The sequence below is a fragment of the Pygoscelis adeliae genome, unplaced genomic scaffold (genome assembly GCF_000699105.1).
Source record: "Pygoscelis adeliae isolate BGI_AS28 unplaced genomic scaffold, ASM69910v1 Scaffold427, whole genome shotgun sequence".
In the NCBI taxonomy this organism is placed as follows: Eukaryota; Metazoa; Chordata; class Aves; order Sphenisciformes; family Spheniscidae; genus Pygoscelis; species Pygoscelis adeliae.
The window spans coordinates 1,581,861-1,598,124 of NW_008825214.1; the positions used below are offsets into that span (position 1 = coordinate 1,581,861).

A 16,264-nucleotide genomic window follows, 5' to 3' on the forward strand; every position below is an offset into this window, starting at 1 on the left:
CTTCCTGGGGACCGCGCTGGGCGGCGTGCAGACGGGCGCCGGCGGGCGGGTGCTGTCGGCACGGGCCCTGAAGCTGGTGTATTACCTCAGGGAGGACGGCCCCACGGCGGCGGAGAGCCGGCGGTGGCTGGAAAGCTTCCAGCAGGACATCCCGCTGGAGCTGGCGGCATTGAACTTCACCTCCATTCAGGTAACGCAGCAGTGGGTACAGCCGTCCGGGGGCCGCCGAGACCAGAAATGCCCGGGCTGCCCCATCGCCAGAAGGGAGATGGTGGAGGAGGAAAAAGGCGGGGGCCGGCCTGTAGGCTTAGCTGCAGCGCTCCAAGCAATGCTCCCAGTGTCGTCCACTCTGCACTGCTCGTGCGATGTACCGTCCTTGGCCTCTGCTTGGTGCAAGCGGCACTGCTGGGGGTTGTGAGGGCCACGGAAATGCGTTAGTGCCAACATGATGTTTAGCATTGCCTGTGCTGTGTATAAAGACCAAGAAAAAGAGTAGGAGTGCTTCATCTTTTCTTTCCTTGTTGTTTTAATGACAGGTGACTTACTTTACCTCGCTGTCCAGACAACAGGAGTTTGAAGGGAATACCAAGAGCGTGATCCCGCTGTTCTCCATAACATATTTCTTGACAATAACCTTTTCAGTTGTCTCTTGCCTAAGGTAAAATGTCTTTTAAGCTATGGATCAATGAAAAGTGACCTTCGCTCTTCTTTACCTTGCCTAAATTGGTTTCTGCTCTTGTAAAATGAAGTCGGTCTTGAAGCTGCAGACTTCATGTAATAATAGGCAACATGTATTTCTTTGCTGATTCTCTCCTACTTGTGTGTTTTTTCCCAACCGCTTAAATGGGGTCCGTGATAAGTATCAGACAAATATGTGAAGAAGTGTTCGGTTCAGACGTGCACAGCTTGAATACTAGAATCCATTTGTCTGTTCTTTGAAGCCATCAGTTATTTCTGTCGTGCCCGCCTCATAAGAATTCTTTTTGTAGCTGATAGTTTTGGAACTATTTAAACAACTGAAACAACCCTCCACTCTTTATCTTTTTAAGAGGTCTGATGTGCTGTGCTTTGGCACTGAAAAACACTATGCCAAAGTAAATGCTTTTAACTATGAAAGGGTTCTACTTTACCCTATGCAGGAAGGGGGCCAGAAGCGTGATCTAGCCAGCCTGGCAGCAGCAGAATTCCACACAAGCACTTCTGTTGAATAAAACTTACCAGCTCAATGTGGCATACCCAGTGGAGACGTTCACCAAGAAGATGTGTAAAAGTCAAACAGAAAAGTCATCATCTGGGGGGAGGGAAGGAAGAAGTGGTGCTATTGCTAAGGTTATTCTACTACTTTCTTGCTTCATTCGTAGCTTCTGTCCTCATCCTGCCTGCAAGATATTAAGTATACCATGCTGAGATCTGTTTGTACCTTTTTTGTCCTACCTGCTCAGTTAAAGTACAGATGACCAAGCAGTAGCTTCATAGGTTACTGCAAGTCGGGTATGGCTTTAGGTATTCTGCTTGCTAATAGAGTCTGAGCCTTACCTGCCGTCCACAAAGAACTTAGCCTGCCCTTTCTTTGTGCTGGTGGAAGGTGAACCATTGTACGTTTGACAACCATACGGCAGTGTTTGTGTGCTGTGCTTGAGAAATAAAGTTCTACTCGGAGGGTGGGATTATTGGGTTAGTGCTTGCATCAAGCTATACAATTAGGCTATACAATTTCTGGGTATCAGCTGTCTCAGGCCCAGTTGTTCGTAAGCGCAGACAGAGTAAAGACAGTTCCACCAACACATGCTTCTTGCCTTGGAAGCGAGAGGTTCTCAAAGTTCAGAAATGGTCTACAGCCTGGAAAATACTACTAATCGGGCAAGAGGCAACTCTCTACCCGTTCAGTGTGGTGCTGTCAATAGCATCACATGCAAAGTCTCCCACTGGGAACGTTTCACAAGGAATCCTTGAGCCAGCCCTCCGGGGCATCTTGGCAAATGGCTGGTAGCCAGTCTGTCTGCTGAGAAAGCTTCTGTACACAGCACTTACTGCCTGGGAGATGCTTCCCTTCTACACTGATATGCTACACCAAGAACCTGTGTAAAAGGAAAGAGCTTCTAAAAATTCATAATTTTTTGGGTCACCCTAGATCTAGCTTCTCACTGGTAGAGCTTATGTATCTTCATTTTGCCAGCTCTCGTTACTGATGCAAAGATTAGTACACATCTTTACTCTTACGTATATAACTGGCTAGCAGTAATAATATATTTAGCATCTCCTACATAAATTAATCTTGTCCAATGCTGACACCTGGGAGCTCTCCTGCAAATAGCAGCTTTCATCAAGAGTTCTCTTCACAGATGGGATACTGTCGGTATCTGTGCAGAATATTCACTTGTACCAAACACCTTGGTGAAATATTTGAAATGTAACTAAGATATTCCTTAAAATATTTTCAGACGGAGCTGTGTGAGAAATAATGTCTGGCTTGCATGCTGTGGAGTGATTTCTTCTGGTTTAGCTGTATTAAGCAGCTTTGGATTGATGCTCTTCTGTGGAGTGCCGTTTGTGGTCACTGTAGCAAATGCACCATTTCTTATTCTAGGTAAGTGGAAAAAGCAAGTTGGATTCAGATATGAAGACTAAAGTGGAGTTAAAACAACCTGACGGTGTTACTCTTATGATAAGAGCATCAGATCACACGCAGTTCCGTCCTGCAGTGAGGGGGGGGACACTTGGAGGTCCAGCCTCTGAGCTCCTACAGGTGGGTGAGCCACTCAGCTCAGCAAACCCTCACTGGGACTGGAGCCTGGCTCTGGTGGAAGGGCAGCTTTTCCCAAAAAACGATGCCTGCTCTAGTTCCACTGCTATGGCATGAAAACTATAAATGAGAGGGTGGCAAGGTTAGCACTTCTGGCATCGTTCAAGCGTCCCTGGTAATTTAGCCATGATGATTAATCATTTATTTAACTATTGCTAATGCTTGAGGTGAGCTCAACAGGGTTCTGTCACTGTATTCCTCTGTATCATCCCCTGCTGTTTTCTGTAGGCGTACTATAAGCATTTACATATCTCATTCGCTCTGAATAAGTTTGTCTACCCCAAATCAGTTTGTTGTTAGTACTGTTCTATGGAACTGTTGAATTTGTTGGCAATTTAAGCAGGTGCAGAGGTCTTCCCCAAACCATCCATCACCTCTTTTTGCAGTCCAGTGAGAGCTCCCTACTTCTCTGCTGTTAGTCAGCCTCAGGGAAGGTCAACAGCAGCACCATGGAACATGTGTCCAGTGTGCAGCTCATGCTACACTAGCACTGACTTAATCCAGTACCTGTATTATGAGGTGAATATGGGAAGTAAGTTACCGTAACTTTTTGTATCCCATTTTCAGATTGTAGTCTTTGGTCAGATAAAATTTGGCCTGAATACGGTTTAAGCAATAAGCAGGACTGTGTAATTTCAAATAAGAAATCCATCTCATTTTGTTAAGATGTGAAATTTCCACTGCAATATAATGACTATGTAGTAAACAGTCTCATTTAGCTGTACAACTGAAGTGGTGCACCATTTGTGCAACCAGCTGCCCCCAAAAGTGCAAGGAAGTTAGTATCATTGCATCACAGTTGCACAGACTGCTTGACAGCCAGCACTGAACTTTCCAAATACCATTAGATAATGTTGCTGCAAATAAATTACTGCTTTTAAAATCCTTATCTGGTCTCCTATATGATAAATTCATGTGATGTTTTCTTGGTCTTGGTCTCATGCTGAGGAAAGCACATGGAACTCCCGGGTTGATAGAGGCTCCGCATCATACTGGATGTCTAATGCAAATACTCCTTAGGAGATGCGTAGTTTCTTTGTTTCCTGCATAATTCAGATGCATTTTGTATTTGCATTTGTTTGCTTATCAAATGCACAGGCTCTTAATTTCACAAAGACCCTTTTGTATACCTGGAAAAGGGCTTAAGCCAGTCTCTTCAGATCTATATAAATAACATGCAGACTTCTGTCTTCCTCACATTAAAGCAAAGAAATTACCAGTACATTAGATGAATTGCTTTTGAAACCTGCCTGCTTTCTGGAAGCAGTCTGGCTCGCCACCATCTAGTATTACCTTTTCACTTCCTGCTTATTTTGTTCCTGGTTTCTGGCTGATCTCCTGAGATCTAAGAGCCAGTCCCAAGCATTTAAAACTCATAGGCCTGGTTAAAAATCATGAGTCTTTTCTAGAATAACAATTCTGTGTGTTTTCTTTTTTTGGTTTGTGGGTTTACATGGTTGGTTGTTTTTACGGTGTGTTCAGGTAACATTTTCAAACTTTCCTTCGCAGTTATAAGGAATAGGTGTGAGTGGGAGGGCTGAATACTGAGATTGCTACTTAACCCCGGTATGCTAGAAGGGGCTTTTTAAAGAAAACCATCTCATCAAAGTCATAGAAGTCATAGTGGGGCCTGGAGGGAGCCTCATGAGGTTGCCCTCACTGCTGCAAGGCAGGATCTAACTAAACCACTCCTGGCAAATGTTTTTAAGAACTTCTTGAGAATTAAACAGGACGCTGTTTCTAGTAATTATCTCAAAAACTTTTGAGGCTTCCCTGATATCTTTAAGTTGATTGTTCCTTGTTCTTCCACATACATGGAACATAGTTGATTTTATTATTATTTTTTAACAGTCCTTTATTCATTAGAGAACTGTTATCGTGGTGTCTTCCACAGTGTTGAATAGTCAAGTATGCAGACAGATAAACATCAAAGAGATGATACAGCCCCTGTCTGGTCCACCTTTTTTCTGGATGCTATCTTGCTCAGTAGGGATAGCTGACCTTCACTTAGAGCAGCTTCTGATGTGCTGTATTTTTAAAGCCAGACATAGTAGCGTAACTCCAAGTTTGGTTTATCTGACTATGCTAGCTGGTATGTTCAGCTGTACCTGCTATGCAGAATGCAGTTTCTGGGAGAGGTTCAGGGAAGACAGCCAAAGGTAAAAGTACTTTCAGCCACCTGCCACTAATCTACCTGTGTTCTTGGACCAGCACCTATCCATATGTCTTTCCTGCTAATGGATTCTAACCATCTTTCGCACATCAAGCTCTTTTCTTATCTGTTTGTCATATAGCTCTCCATTTCCTGTCCTTCCTCCCTCCACCCAGATCTTTTTCTGCCACTTAACCAGTTATTCTCCATTTTATATTTGTGCAGTCCTTTTTTGTTTATTTGTTTGTTTCTGGAGTGCTTTGTTCATTGTCTTGCTGTAATTCTGAAAGCAATTAAATTAGTATTTGCCCAGTTTATTTCTCCCGTTTATCAAACTTGCTGTGAGTTGATTGTACCCCTTGAAGTGCTTGGAACCTTTCCCAGACATCACTGGGCATTTAAATGTATTTTCTGTTTTCTCGATTAAAACTGACTAGCCCTGTACTAGTGCTTTCCCTGAATGCCTTTGATCGAGACATCTACCCAGTTTTACAAATAATTTACTTTTGCGTGTTTACTGGCAATTGATTGTTCAGGCAGCAGATAGTGATTTCATCTATTCTTTTATGCTTAGCTATATAGTTTTTGCTTGCTCCTCTGTTCATGCTGTCTTGCTTCCCTTTTTTGTGTGATTAATTTAATTTTCAGGGAATAGAAGAGCCCTTGATACACTAATATTGGCAAAATACTGAAAGGTCTGTGATTAAAATCTCGAGAGTTAGCAGAGCTGAGAGAAGCACATTGGCTCTTCCTTTTTGAACTTAGGCTCACTTACTCGTGTCTTAGCAAAAACTCTAGCCCAGGACCCAGTCTTCCTGGCAGGGTTTCCCAGGACTCTGGTGGGTTATATATGCAGGCACATCAGTATAAATGTGAAGATAAATGAATACTAAATCATGAATAGATGCTCAAAGATAAACTGGAGAGAAGGTAAGTGGAAAGCAAAGAGCATAAAAAAGCGAGCCACTGGAAAACTGGGATCACTGTTTTCCCATGTGATAGCCACTGCTCTCCCTGTCTGCTGAACACAGAGCAAGAAATTACTGGTCTAATTTGCAGCAGTGATGAAGAAGAGGTTCCAGAGATAGTGGGGGATGCTTCTAGTGGTAAAGATAGTTGAACATGAGAATAAGCGATGTATTTAAATCTGTGTAATCACTGGACAGCAGATACAACACACTTGTCACAGGTAGACTAGGTGTGCTCAGTCCTTCAGCAGAGTAGAGTTGAGGGATCAACAACCCTTCAGGTCGCCAGGAGTTACTGAAATGCAATAAATTCAGCAACACACAAAGGATCTGTTTTCCTGGATCTGTTTAACTTGCATCAGCACTGAAGCAATGTTAATAGCCTAACTTTGTTTTTCAAAATTTTATGCAGACTTAAATGTGATTAATTTTGTACTTTTGTTGGGCATTAGTGGAAGCTGCCATTTGCAATGCAGCGTTAACTTTTTCTGCTCTCGCAGGAGTTGGTGTTGATGACATGTTCATCATGATCGCTTCCTGGGAACAAAGTTCCAGAAAGAAAGAGAAATCCGATGTCAAATCTCGGTTGGCCGAGACTTACGCAGAAGCAGCACTTTCTGTGACCATCACCACTCTCACAGATGTTTTGGCCTTCTTCATTGGCACCTGGACTGCTTTTCCATCCGTGAGATCATTTTGCCTCTATACAGGCACTGCTTTTGTCTTCTGCTATTTATATACCATGACCTTCTTTGGGGCAGTTATTGTATTAAATCATAAAAACGAACAAGAAAACCGACACTGGCTGACTTGTATGCCTGTGAGAGTAGATGAAGATCAGGCTGAGAAGTCCTGCTTGTACAATGCTTGCTGCATAGGCAGCTGTTCTAGGCAGCCATCTCAGCCAGAAAGTGAACATCCAATGAGCATATTCTTTAGAAAGTATTATGGTCCTTTTTTTACAAATAAGTGGATCAAGCTACTTGTGGTGTTGCTGTACGGAGCATATTTGGGTGGCAGTATTTATGGATGTACTCAGATGAAGGAAGGCATCGATCTTCGAAATCTGGCGAGTGATGACTCCTACGTTATTCCATACTATGATGATGACGACAAATACTTTTCAGCATATGGACCCAGGGTCATGGTTGTCATTACTGAAAGTGTAGATTACTGGAATGAGACTGTTCGTCTTGGCATTGAGAACTGCACACAGAATTTAGAGAGCATTTCCTATGTAGATAAGAACCTCTCAGAGTCATGGCTGAGAGTATACACAAGACTTGCCAAACGGGGCTTGATAAATATAAGCAATAAGACTCTTTTCATTAATAACTTACCTACCTTGTTAAAAATTGTTCCCAGTTTTGAGTGGGACATTGACAAGACTCAGGATGAAATAGAAGCTTCACGTTTCTTCATCCAGACGGTGAACGTGACCTCAGCTGTTGATGAGAAGAATCTTCTCAATCAGTTAAGAGAGACAGCCAAGCAGTGCAGTGTTCCATTAATGGTGTACCACCCTGCATTCATCTACTACGATCAGTACCTGGTAATAGTGCAGAACACCATTCAGAACGTTGTCGTCGCTGCTGGGGCAATGCTCGTTGTCTCCCTTTTGCTCATTCCCAACCCGTTGTGTTGCTTGTGGGTGACTTTTGCTATAGCTTCTGTTATAGTTGGTGTTGCTGGTTTCATGACATTTTGGTACGTCAATCTAGATTCCATATCCATGATCAACCTGGTCATTTGTATAGGGTTTTCAGTAGATTTTTCTGCTCATATTTCCTATGCCTTTGTTACGAGTGGAGAGTCATCAGCCAATAAAAGGGCAATTGAAGCTCTGTCCCTGCTAGGTTACCCAGTATTACAAGGTGCAGTTTCTACTATATTAGGAGTAGTTGTCCTGGCTGCAGCAAAAGCCTACATCTTTAGGACATTTTTCAAGATCATGTTCCTTGTTATTTTGTTTGGGGCTCTTCACGGTCTTGTTTTTATTCCGGTGTTTTTAACCTTTTTTGGAAACTTTGGCAGATCACCCCACAATACCAAATCTAAAACGCCAGAGTTTAGGTTTAGAAATGATAAAGATTGTCCGTGACTAAGTTAAATGTAATATATTACGTATTTATATGTAGATTAAAAAGCAGTGACTTTCAGGGAATATAAGACAGGAAGAAAACAAAGGACAGAAAAATAAATACAACAGGGAAGCAAATGCTTCAGAAAAGCCAGGCAAGAAAAGTAACAGAAGAAGAAATGAAAACGCACAGAATGGATTTGCGCTTCTCATTTTTGTGTGTGCTTGACTAACACTTTAATGTTGTTAAACCTTTTTTTGTGACTTGTTTACCGAATCTATTAAAATTGTTATAAACACCGACCACTGCATCAGCTTAATGGACTATGTTACAGGTTTGTCAGGCAACGTACACAGGAGGGAGGAATAACTCCCGCTGGTGTGCATTTCCTGCCTGTTTACCTTGATGCTGTAATTCAGCCCAACGCTGAGCCTGAAGACAATTTTCCCCCAAGAGGCTCAAACCTGGAGGTTTTACAGCAAGATTACAAGAGGTCAGAACTGCCTCGGACTGCAACAGTTCATAAGCCTTCAGGAGACTAAGTCTGCGTAGGCTCCCAGTGCAGCACGAGAAACCCTTAGGGAAGACAAACTGACTCTCATTTTCTATTCAAATCCTTTTCTTGGTGTCCTGTTTTCTCGCTAAGATTAAACATCATGTAGCTTTAAGAAGATTGTGTGTAGTTCCTGTTGGCTGCAGTTTGCAAAGGGATATGCTGTAGGTGATTGAATTAGTGTGGACCTCCTGGGTAACCACCACGGAAGATGCTGTGCCATGGCATGACAGGGCAAGGATTCACTAGAGACTCACACCCTGATTCAGGACAAACTGAAAAAGCAACTCAGCTTTAAGCCGTTAGTCCTAAAACTATAAACCCATAAATTCTATCGTGTTCATCAGTGACAACCCATCCTGTGACACGTCGATAGAGCAGAGGAGCTTTCACTAAGAGCTAAGAATATATGAGGTGGTCTTTCCACCTGTAGGGACAAGACACTGGATGAAAAGACAGTACCTAATTTGTTGCCAATTTAATGAGCTACCTGTTGGAAACCAAATGATGGTAACTGATCTTTGTAATTTTGGAAAAATTGGTCTAGGAGTTATTAAACCATTCAGTCCAAACCTGCAGCTGTGGAGCGTTTCTTCAGAGAGCTGCAGCAAGTGTGACAAAGCCAGGGTCTGCCTCTGTTCCGTGTGGATTTCTGACCAGTGGCACGAGAGCCAGCAGACAGAGCAGGACCTTTTGTTTTCTTCTGATGTCTCTGTTTATGGGGACGACTGACTGGAAGACAAGTCGCTCAGAAATTAATAATTAACTTCCAGGACAAACAAGGTACTGATGCTAATTTTCAGAGTAGCAAATCATAGTCTACAGGCATTACATTTATTTCCATTTAGAGTCACTATGAAAGCTACATACAAAGCTAAAGATAAATCACTGACAGCCAAGAAGAAATTGTGCAACCAGCTACTCAATATTGGCTGGATCTGGAACGCAACAAAAGCATTTATCAAAGAAAGAACACTGGCAACTTTATGTCCAAAAGCCATTATTAACCAAGTTACCAGAAAAAAGGAAACTAAAATCAAATCCATGAACTTCTCAAAAAATTTTGATTCTGTGCACGCCCTCCTAAATTGTTGGGGGGGGTGGGGGTGGGGGTGGGAATAAAGTGCCAGAGACCACATGGAGCTTACCTGAAACTTTGCTATGAATATACAAATACTGCTTTATGTTAGTTGCTCAGATACTACAGTGATGGATGAAAATAAAACCTTTAGAGAGATGCTCTGAAGAGTAACAACTACAGTCATCATTAAGACACGTTGTATATCCCTTTGTAAAAGCAAAATGAAACCAAGCAGGAAGCTGATTTTGGAGGAGTACTTAATGTGCATAAAAACAGAAGTGCACTTCAGCTGATGCATCTTTCCATACCTACTTCTATCACTAGGTCTAGAGCAATAGGCTTTTTTTGCTTTGTAGAGATTAAAACAAAACAAAACCACCACTTGCCCTACCACCCACCCCTCTACCTATGACAGCCTGAGAATCCTTATATGAAACTCTTTGCAAAAAGGTATCCTGAACTTTCCTGCAAATTTGTATCTCCAAAGAATGTTGTTTCCTTCTCATTCCAGTTTTTCTGTGGAACCTTCCTACCTGGAAAGACACTCAAACCAAATCTGGATGTGTTGTTTCATCACTACGGCAGCTGAATGTTCCACTGTGAAAGTAGCTCTGTGATGGTGTTTATAAAAAAAAGCTACAGGTCTTGCAACGCTCGAGCTGAAGAGCCAGTTTTGTTCATAGAAGGAGAAGCAATTCTTGAAATAGTAGTTGAAGACTGAAAACTAGTTATCAATCTTGGAAGAAATCTGCTCCTGAAGTGGAAGTCAAAACCCAGCGCTACTACAGCCCGTATGGTACAACGCTGAATGTCAGTATTGTAGCCAGCAGCATTAAATTTCCAGGACAGGGCACTAACCACAAAGCTAGATTTAAGAAAAAGAAACCCAAAAAACCCCAACCCCATGCACCAGAGTCCTCACTTCTCCCGTTAAATGTTTCAATGTCCATATCAGTGCTTTTATTATGGCAAATGATACAGCCATTTCTGCACTGATGAAGCTGCCAAAGGAGCAGACGATACACTCACGTTGGCCAACACCAGAGGAAGGCATCTTAATAAATACGAGACAGAAGGAACAGGAGTCATGCTCTTGGAAAAAGAGAATGGAAATCTACTTCGAGGGAAGTAGAGCAAGTGGCCTACTTAAAGCGAGCACTCTCGCCTCTCGCTCTGTTCTTTGGCCATGTTTTAGAAGCAAAAATAGTTCTACTTGCTTCTAGGCAAGGTTTCTGAGCAGATGAAGAGAGCAGGCAGCTACCAGTGGCTTGATTGCTCTATTTTCACAGCCAGTTTAAGGGATCAAGATTTAGAAAACGGTTGTAGCATTTCAGCCGACTCAGGTCATCACACAGTAGGAAGCAGCCAGAAAGAGCAGGCCACATCTTTCACTGGGAGTTTGCATTTTATTAAGCTTGATGGCAGAATTCTGGCATAAGACAGCCTTGGGAATGCAGAAAATTCAGAATCGTGCCCAAGTTTGAAGTTCTTATTTTATGCGCCACCATGCTTGTGACCAGTTTAGGGCTATTTAAAAAGCAAACAGTCCATCAAAGTGCCTAGCTCTGCCCCGTTTTCAACACGAGGCTGTGTACTTAAAGGCAACTTGGGTTATTCTCACCATCTGACTGATGTTTGGAAGCTACCTTTGTGGTCTTCTACCTCTGTCCAATGATTATGTGAGGAGGAATTTCAGCTCCTAGATGTGTCCAAGAACACCAGTGGTCAAACTCTATGCCTAAATAGACAAATTTCTTTGAAACTCCACAGACAATGCATGCACACAACCATCTGGGTATGACAGTAAACTCTTCAATAACACTTCTGCTGTTAAGTTGGCCAGAGAGCAAAGCCACCTTTTGCACTTGATGGCTAATCTCCAACAATCTTCCTTCATGACCCAATGAGGTATCACTTTTTTTTTTTTTTGGAGACTGTGCTCGCTGCTTCTTCGCATATAGCAAGAAGATTTGAATGAGAAAAATAAGTTAGACCTCAAGGACTTAAGCCCCCAAACCAGATGATTCAATATAGATTTTAGTGACTTCAAAAGTGAAAAAGTTTTTTGCTTTTGTTTCTAAATGCAGATTCCCATTATTTAGCTGGAAAAGTTCCCATCCGAGTCCCACTACTGAAGCAGCAATTGAAAAGAGTTCTCCCTAGAAATTCTGACCATTCCCTAGAAATCTAATTAGAGAGAGTGCCATTTTGCCATTGTTCTTAAATTTATTTACAAGTTTAAATGTTTTATACACCTCAATTTACATAGTATGGAACTTGGTATTACATTTTATAACAATTTACAGTGAATAAAAAGAAAACCAATATGCATAATTAAAATTAACCTTTATTACTCCAAAAACAGATGTCAAATATGCAGTATATTTCTGTTGGCATATTTCTAAAATACATGTACAACTGTAACTAGTCAGCCTAGACATTTGGTATACTGTTTTGCAACATTTGGAAGTTCTCCCACACTGCACTGGGATGTCACTATAGTAAGCTGACAAAAATAGGCAAATAGAAAGTTATCCTGGTTTTGAAAGAAAAAAAAAATGCATGTGCTCTTACTAAAAAACTAGGTTATAATCAAGCATTACACTCAGAAAATTCTAAAATACTATGTTACTTCTAGTTTTAAGTGTAGCTACCAATTTCCATTCACATTTATTGGCACCAGCCCAACTACTTTAACGTCCAAGTATGGTAACCTTCAACATTAATACGCTAATAAAGGCCCTCTCTGCAACAGAAGTTTTAGTCCCAAGAGTCTACAATTAACTGTGCAGAAAGATTATGATCAAGATGTGTTATTCCTAAAAACCAGTTCCATGAGGTCAGAATATAATTGCTATAACTGGCATATAATTGCTAGCAATCATTTCCACTTGATTGGAAACTGCCTTTGTTTTCAAAAACTTTTTCTTATTACCTTAGAATTTCCAGAGGTTTCTGTCAGGGTTGAAAGAAAAGGTTTCATTTCCCCACTTCTACTGTAGAACAGAACCGGGAATGTTACTTGAAACAACACATGCTTCAAACGTTTTCTGAACTACTCTTTAGTGAGCAATATTGCCCTCCTTGAAGAAATTATCTGTTGGATTATCAAACGCCCATACATAGTATTAGTAGAAATCTGTAGAATCTCCAGCAGTGTAAAAGCACTGTCAAAGCACTGTTATCCATCTACTGCAGTAATAAAAAATAAAAAAAATCTAAGAATCTTGTCAGCAGCACATCAGAAGTCACAGGTATTTCTCTTATCCCTGCCACGGTTCTGCCCAAAACATGGTCCAAACAGGCTTAGACATGTTTAGCCTGTTGTTTTTGCATTAAAATTTCTCTCCCAGCCATACATGTGTGTATTTAACCCCAAGAGCACTGAAAATACAATCACTCCTGTTTTTGTCTAACATGGAGCTCCCACAACTCCCTTTTAGAGAAGCACGGTGTAGCTGCTTCATTCTTAGAGATGTTTTGTTACATCTCTAAATAAGTCGTCTTCTTTAAAAGTGATCTCTAGCCTCAGAGTATGAGCATTAGTTAGACTCCATACTACTGTTTTACAAATCAATCTGTCACTATCCGTAAAACATTTCATAGCACATACTGTGGGGTTATCACTCCAAACACACACGTAGCAGCATGACCCAGGAAGCTATACCAAAACACACCGGTACATCTGCATGTTTTTCTTCTCGGCTTCAACACACCTGACTAAACCAAAATGCTGAATTCAACCCTGAGATTTATACTGCCGAGTAACTTCTTGTGGGAAGAGTATAGGGAGCAGAGGATGAGGAACTTGCTTTATTTTGTGTGTCTTATTCTGATGAGACACCACAAACAGATGAGTAACAGAAGCTCACAAGAGACAGAATAATATTGAAGTGTCACTAATGCCATACACACATCAGGAAGGGAAAAAAAGGCTATGCTGCGTAAGACTACTGCATTGCTAGATGTACATTCTTCAAATTATCATTTATTGTATCACAGAAGTTATCATCTTACTTCTAGTTTTTTTCCCTCTAGAACAATTTGGATTTCTTTGGCATCCAAAGTCTCATATTTCAATAAAGCTTCTGCTAAATTCTTGTGTTCTTTTGCATGAGTCTTCAGGATGTTCTTCGCTCGCTCATATGAGTCCTAATGTAAAAAAAGTGGAAGGAAATTTTTTAAGACTAGAACAAAACCAGCAGCAAGATTCCACTTTAAAAATGGTTTCCAGGTAAATACAGCTTGAAACAAACATTTAAAGTTGTGCCTTACATTTCATAACTAGCACAGCTCCTGTCTCACGAAAATTTAAAATCTAGCTGGCATCATTAATCCAAAAAAAAAAAAAAAAAAGCCAACCAACCAACCAACCTTTATGCCACCTTTGCATTTTGCAGAAGTTGGACGAAAAATAAAATCCTGAGACAAACCTTAGTATTTTTACATATGACTTAGAAAAGACTTACTAGATGTGAAAAGTTGCTGATCAAATGAAATATATTTGATTTTACGTTATGAGCAGTGCTACAGCATTCAAGGAATGCTCCTCAAAGACTTATAAAACTCTCGAAGTATTATGTACTCTTAGAAAGCTGAAAGCGACCCAACAAGTTACCAGTTGCTGCAAGTAGATGCACATTGCCGGCACTACCAGCTCTAACTTTTAGTTCTACATAGATAGTTCTCACATGACCAAGTCAGTTCAAAAGCAGCTACAGCTAAAGTGTTAATCGTTTAAATGTTATGATATAAATAATTCTCCTGCCTGTACCAAAATCATTCAGATTACCAAAACAGTGATCTGGAAGTTCTGTGATGATCGAATGTTACAAATTTCCCTACGCATCCGATTCTGATCACTGTGAGGAACAGGATACTGGAAAAGGCAACTCTCTGACCTGCTACGGCCATTCCTGTGATTCTATACAAAATGATTTCGCTGCACGTTATGAAATGTGGGAGTAACACAAAACATTCACATCTGTTCTGAAACAATTTATAGCCGTAGTTTTTCTCCTATGAATTGAACAGGCAAAATACAAATCCTGACCAAGTGTAAGAGGAAGTGTTAAAGCATATATTTAAGAACCTAACAGCACCAACTTGTTTCTTACTACTTGTGCATGACAAGCACCAAAAAGTTTTGATATACAGAGATTCAAAGTTGCAGCTACATTAAATACTTGGGAATACGTCCATCTGCCTCTGTATTTCCACGAGTATACATTATCAAATTGAATAATCGAGTAAGCTCATGCTCAACTCATCTCAAAATAAATGCAGCGGAGCGGAGGGAGAGAGAATCTTACCCGTAGAAGTGTTCTTACTTCCTGTTCAATTGCAGACTGAGTCTCAGGGCTGACCTTCCCCGTATCAGTATAGGTCATAACACCAAGCTAAAGAACAACAACAACCACCTTTACCTTGCCCCTGTTGCTGTAATACACATAAAACACTAACAGCTTCATCACCTGTTGCTTCTATGTGCAAATAAATAAAATCATTAATCAAATGCTTCCTGAAGTGCTTGCAACAGAAGCAAAACCAGAAGCCTATTCATCAACTATGTAGTCACTGCAGTTTTATTTCCCCAGGTCACAGTACAGATCCTGATTAAGTGCCTTCTTGTTTGAAGAAGATAAAACAAAATCCCCAGACTACTAACATGTGATGGGTAATAAAGATGACTAAAGAAGTTTCTTTAGACATCTAGAAAACTCAGTGCTGTCATCGCCCCACCAAAACCCACGATTATCCTCAATTCCAAAATGGGTTTGTTATAAACATTATCTGCAGACATGAGTAACTTTCAAGGTAATTTTGAGGTGAAGATCTTGCAAATTATTTTTTAAACTGTCAAATATACAGGTTTTCGAGTTGAGTTCTCTATAGCAGGACCAGTCATAATAAGGCTTTCTTTCTTTTTTGCCAGAACTACTTAGTCTCTGTGATCACTGACAGCCAAATAGGCATTTAGTTACAGGATAGAACATTTCTTTGTACTATATAAATATTTAAGGATTGATGATACTACCTTCTCGCTCATTCCAAATCTAGTCACCATCAGTTTTGCAATTTTAGTAGCATTGTCAAAATCACTGGAAGCACCTAGATAGCAAACAGGTGTAAATTACATTATTGAAACCAAGTTAAACATGCCAGTCCACAAGCTCTGCTCAAAAATCCTTTTAACTACCAATCAGCTGACCTGTCGTGATATGATCACTTCCAAATATGAGCTCTTCTGCTACTCTTCCTCCCATACAGACATCCATCTGTGCAAGCAACTGGGATCTAGTTTCACTCCATCTGTCATTTTCTGGGAGCAAAGATACCTGTAAGATACAGAACTGTGGTCAGGTAACAATAAACGGAAGAAATACCGAAATAATCTGAAAAATACTTCTTGTTTACATCCAAAGCAGATATAAAGGCTTTTATGCAACAATTTGAATGCTCTGGGCCTCCTCCTAGTCTGCACTCATCAGGTTTGCTTGGAGGTCCTCAGTCTACCAGCTGAAATAGCCTCCCACAGGCCATGAGCACCACATAAAATTAAGCAACTTAAACCTACCACCAGAGGAAACAGAACAATCTTTTCTATCCGTTTCTCCTTATTCCCT

At 40.9% G+C, this 16,264-nt stretch overlaps 2 protein-coding genes across 2 annotated transcripts in view; one reads left to right on the forward strand and one right to left on the reverse strand.

The window, feature by feature from the left end:
• PTCHD3 (patched domain containing 3) overlaps nucleotides 1-8,024 on the forward strand; it is an 8,827-nt gene extending 803 nt beyond the window's left edge. Inside the window, exons 2-5 of the mRNA XM_009329131.1 lie at nucleotides 2-190; nucleotides 537-658; nucleotides 2,442-2,587; nucleotides 6,424-8,024. Of these exons, the coding sequence (XP_009327406.1) occupies nucleotides 2-190; nucleotides 537-658; nucleotides 2,442-2,587; nucleotides 6,424-8,024 (2,058 nt within the window). The remainder of the gene's footprint in view (nucleotide 1; nucleotides 191-536; nucleotides 659-2,441; nucleotides 2,588-6,423) is intronic.
• Nucleotides 8,025-11,963: 3,939 nt separating this feature from the next.
• YME1L1 (YME1-like 1 ATPase) overlaps nucleotides 11,964-16,264 on the reverse strand; it is a 24,145-nt gene continuing 19,844 nt past the window's right edge. The window contains exons 16-19 of the mRNA XM_009329132.1: nucleotides 15,850-15,976; nucleotides 15,676-15,749; nucleotides 14,951-15,037; nucleotides 11,964-13,790 (exon numbers count right to left, since the gene is read on the reverse strand). Coding sequence (XP_009327407.1) covers nucleotides 13,647-13,790; nucleotides 14,951-15,037; nucleotides 15,676-15,749; nucleotides 15,850-15,976 — 432 coding nt within the window. The 3' untranslated portion in view covers nucleotides 11,964-13,646. The remainder of the gene's footprint in view (nucleotides 13,791-14,950; nucleotides 15,038-15,675; nucleotides 15,750-15,849; nucleotides 15,977-16,264) is intronic.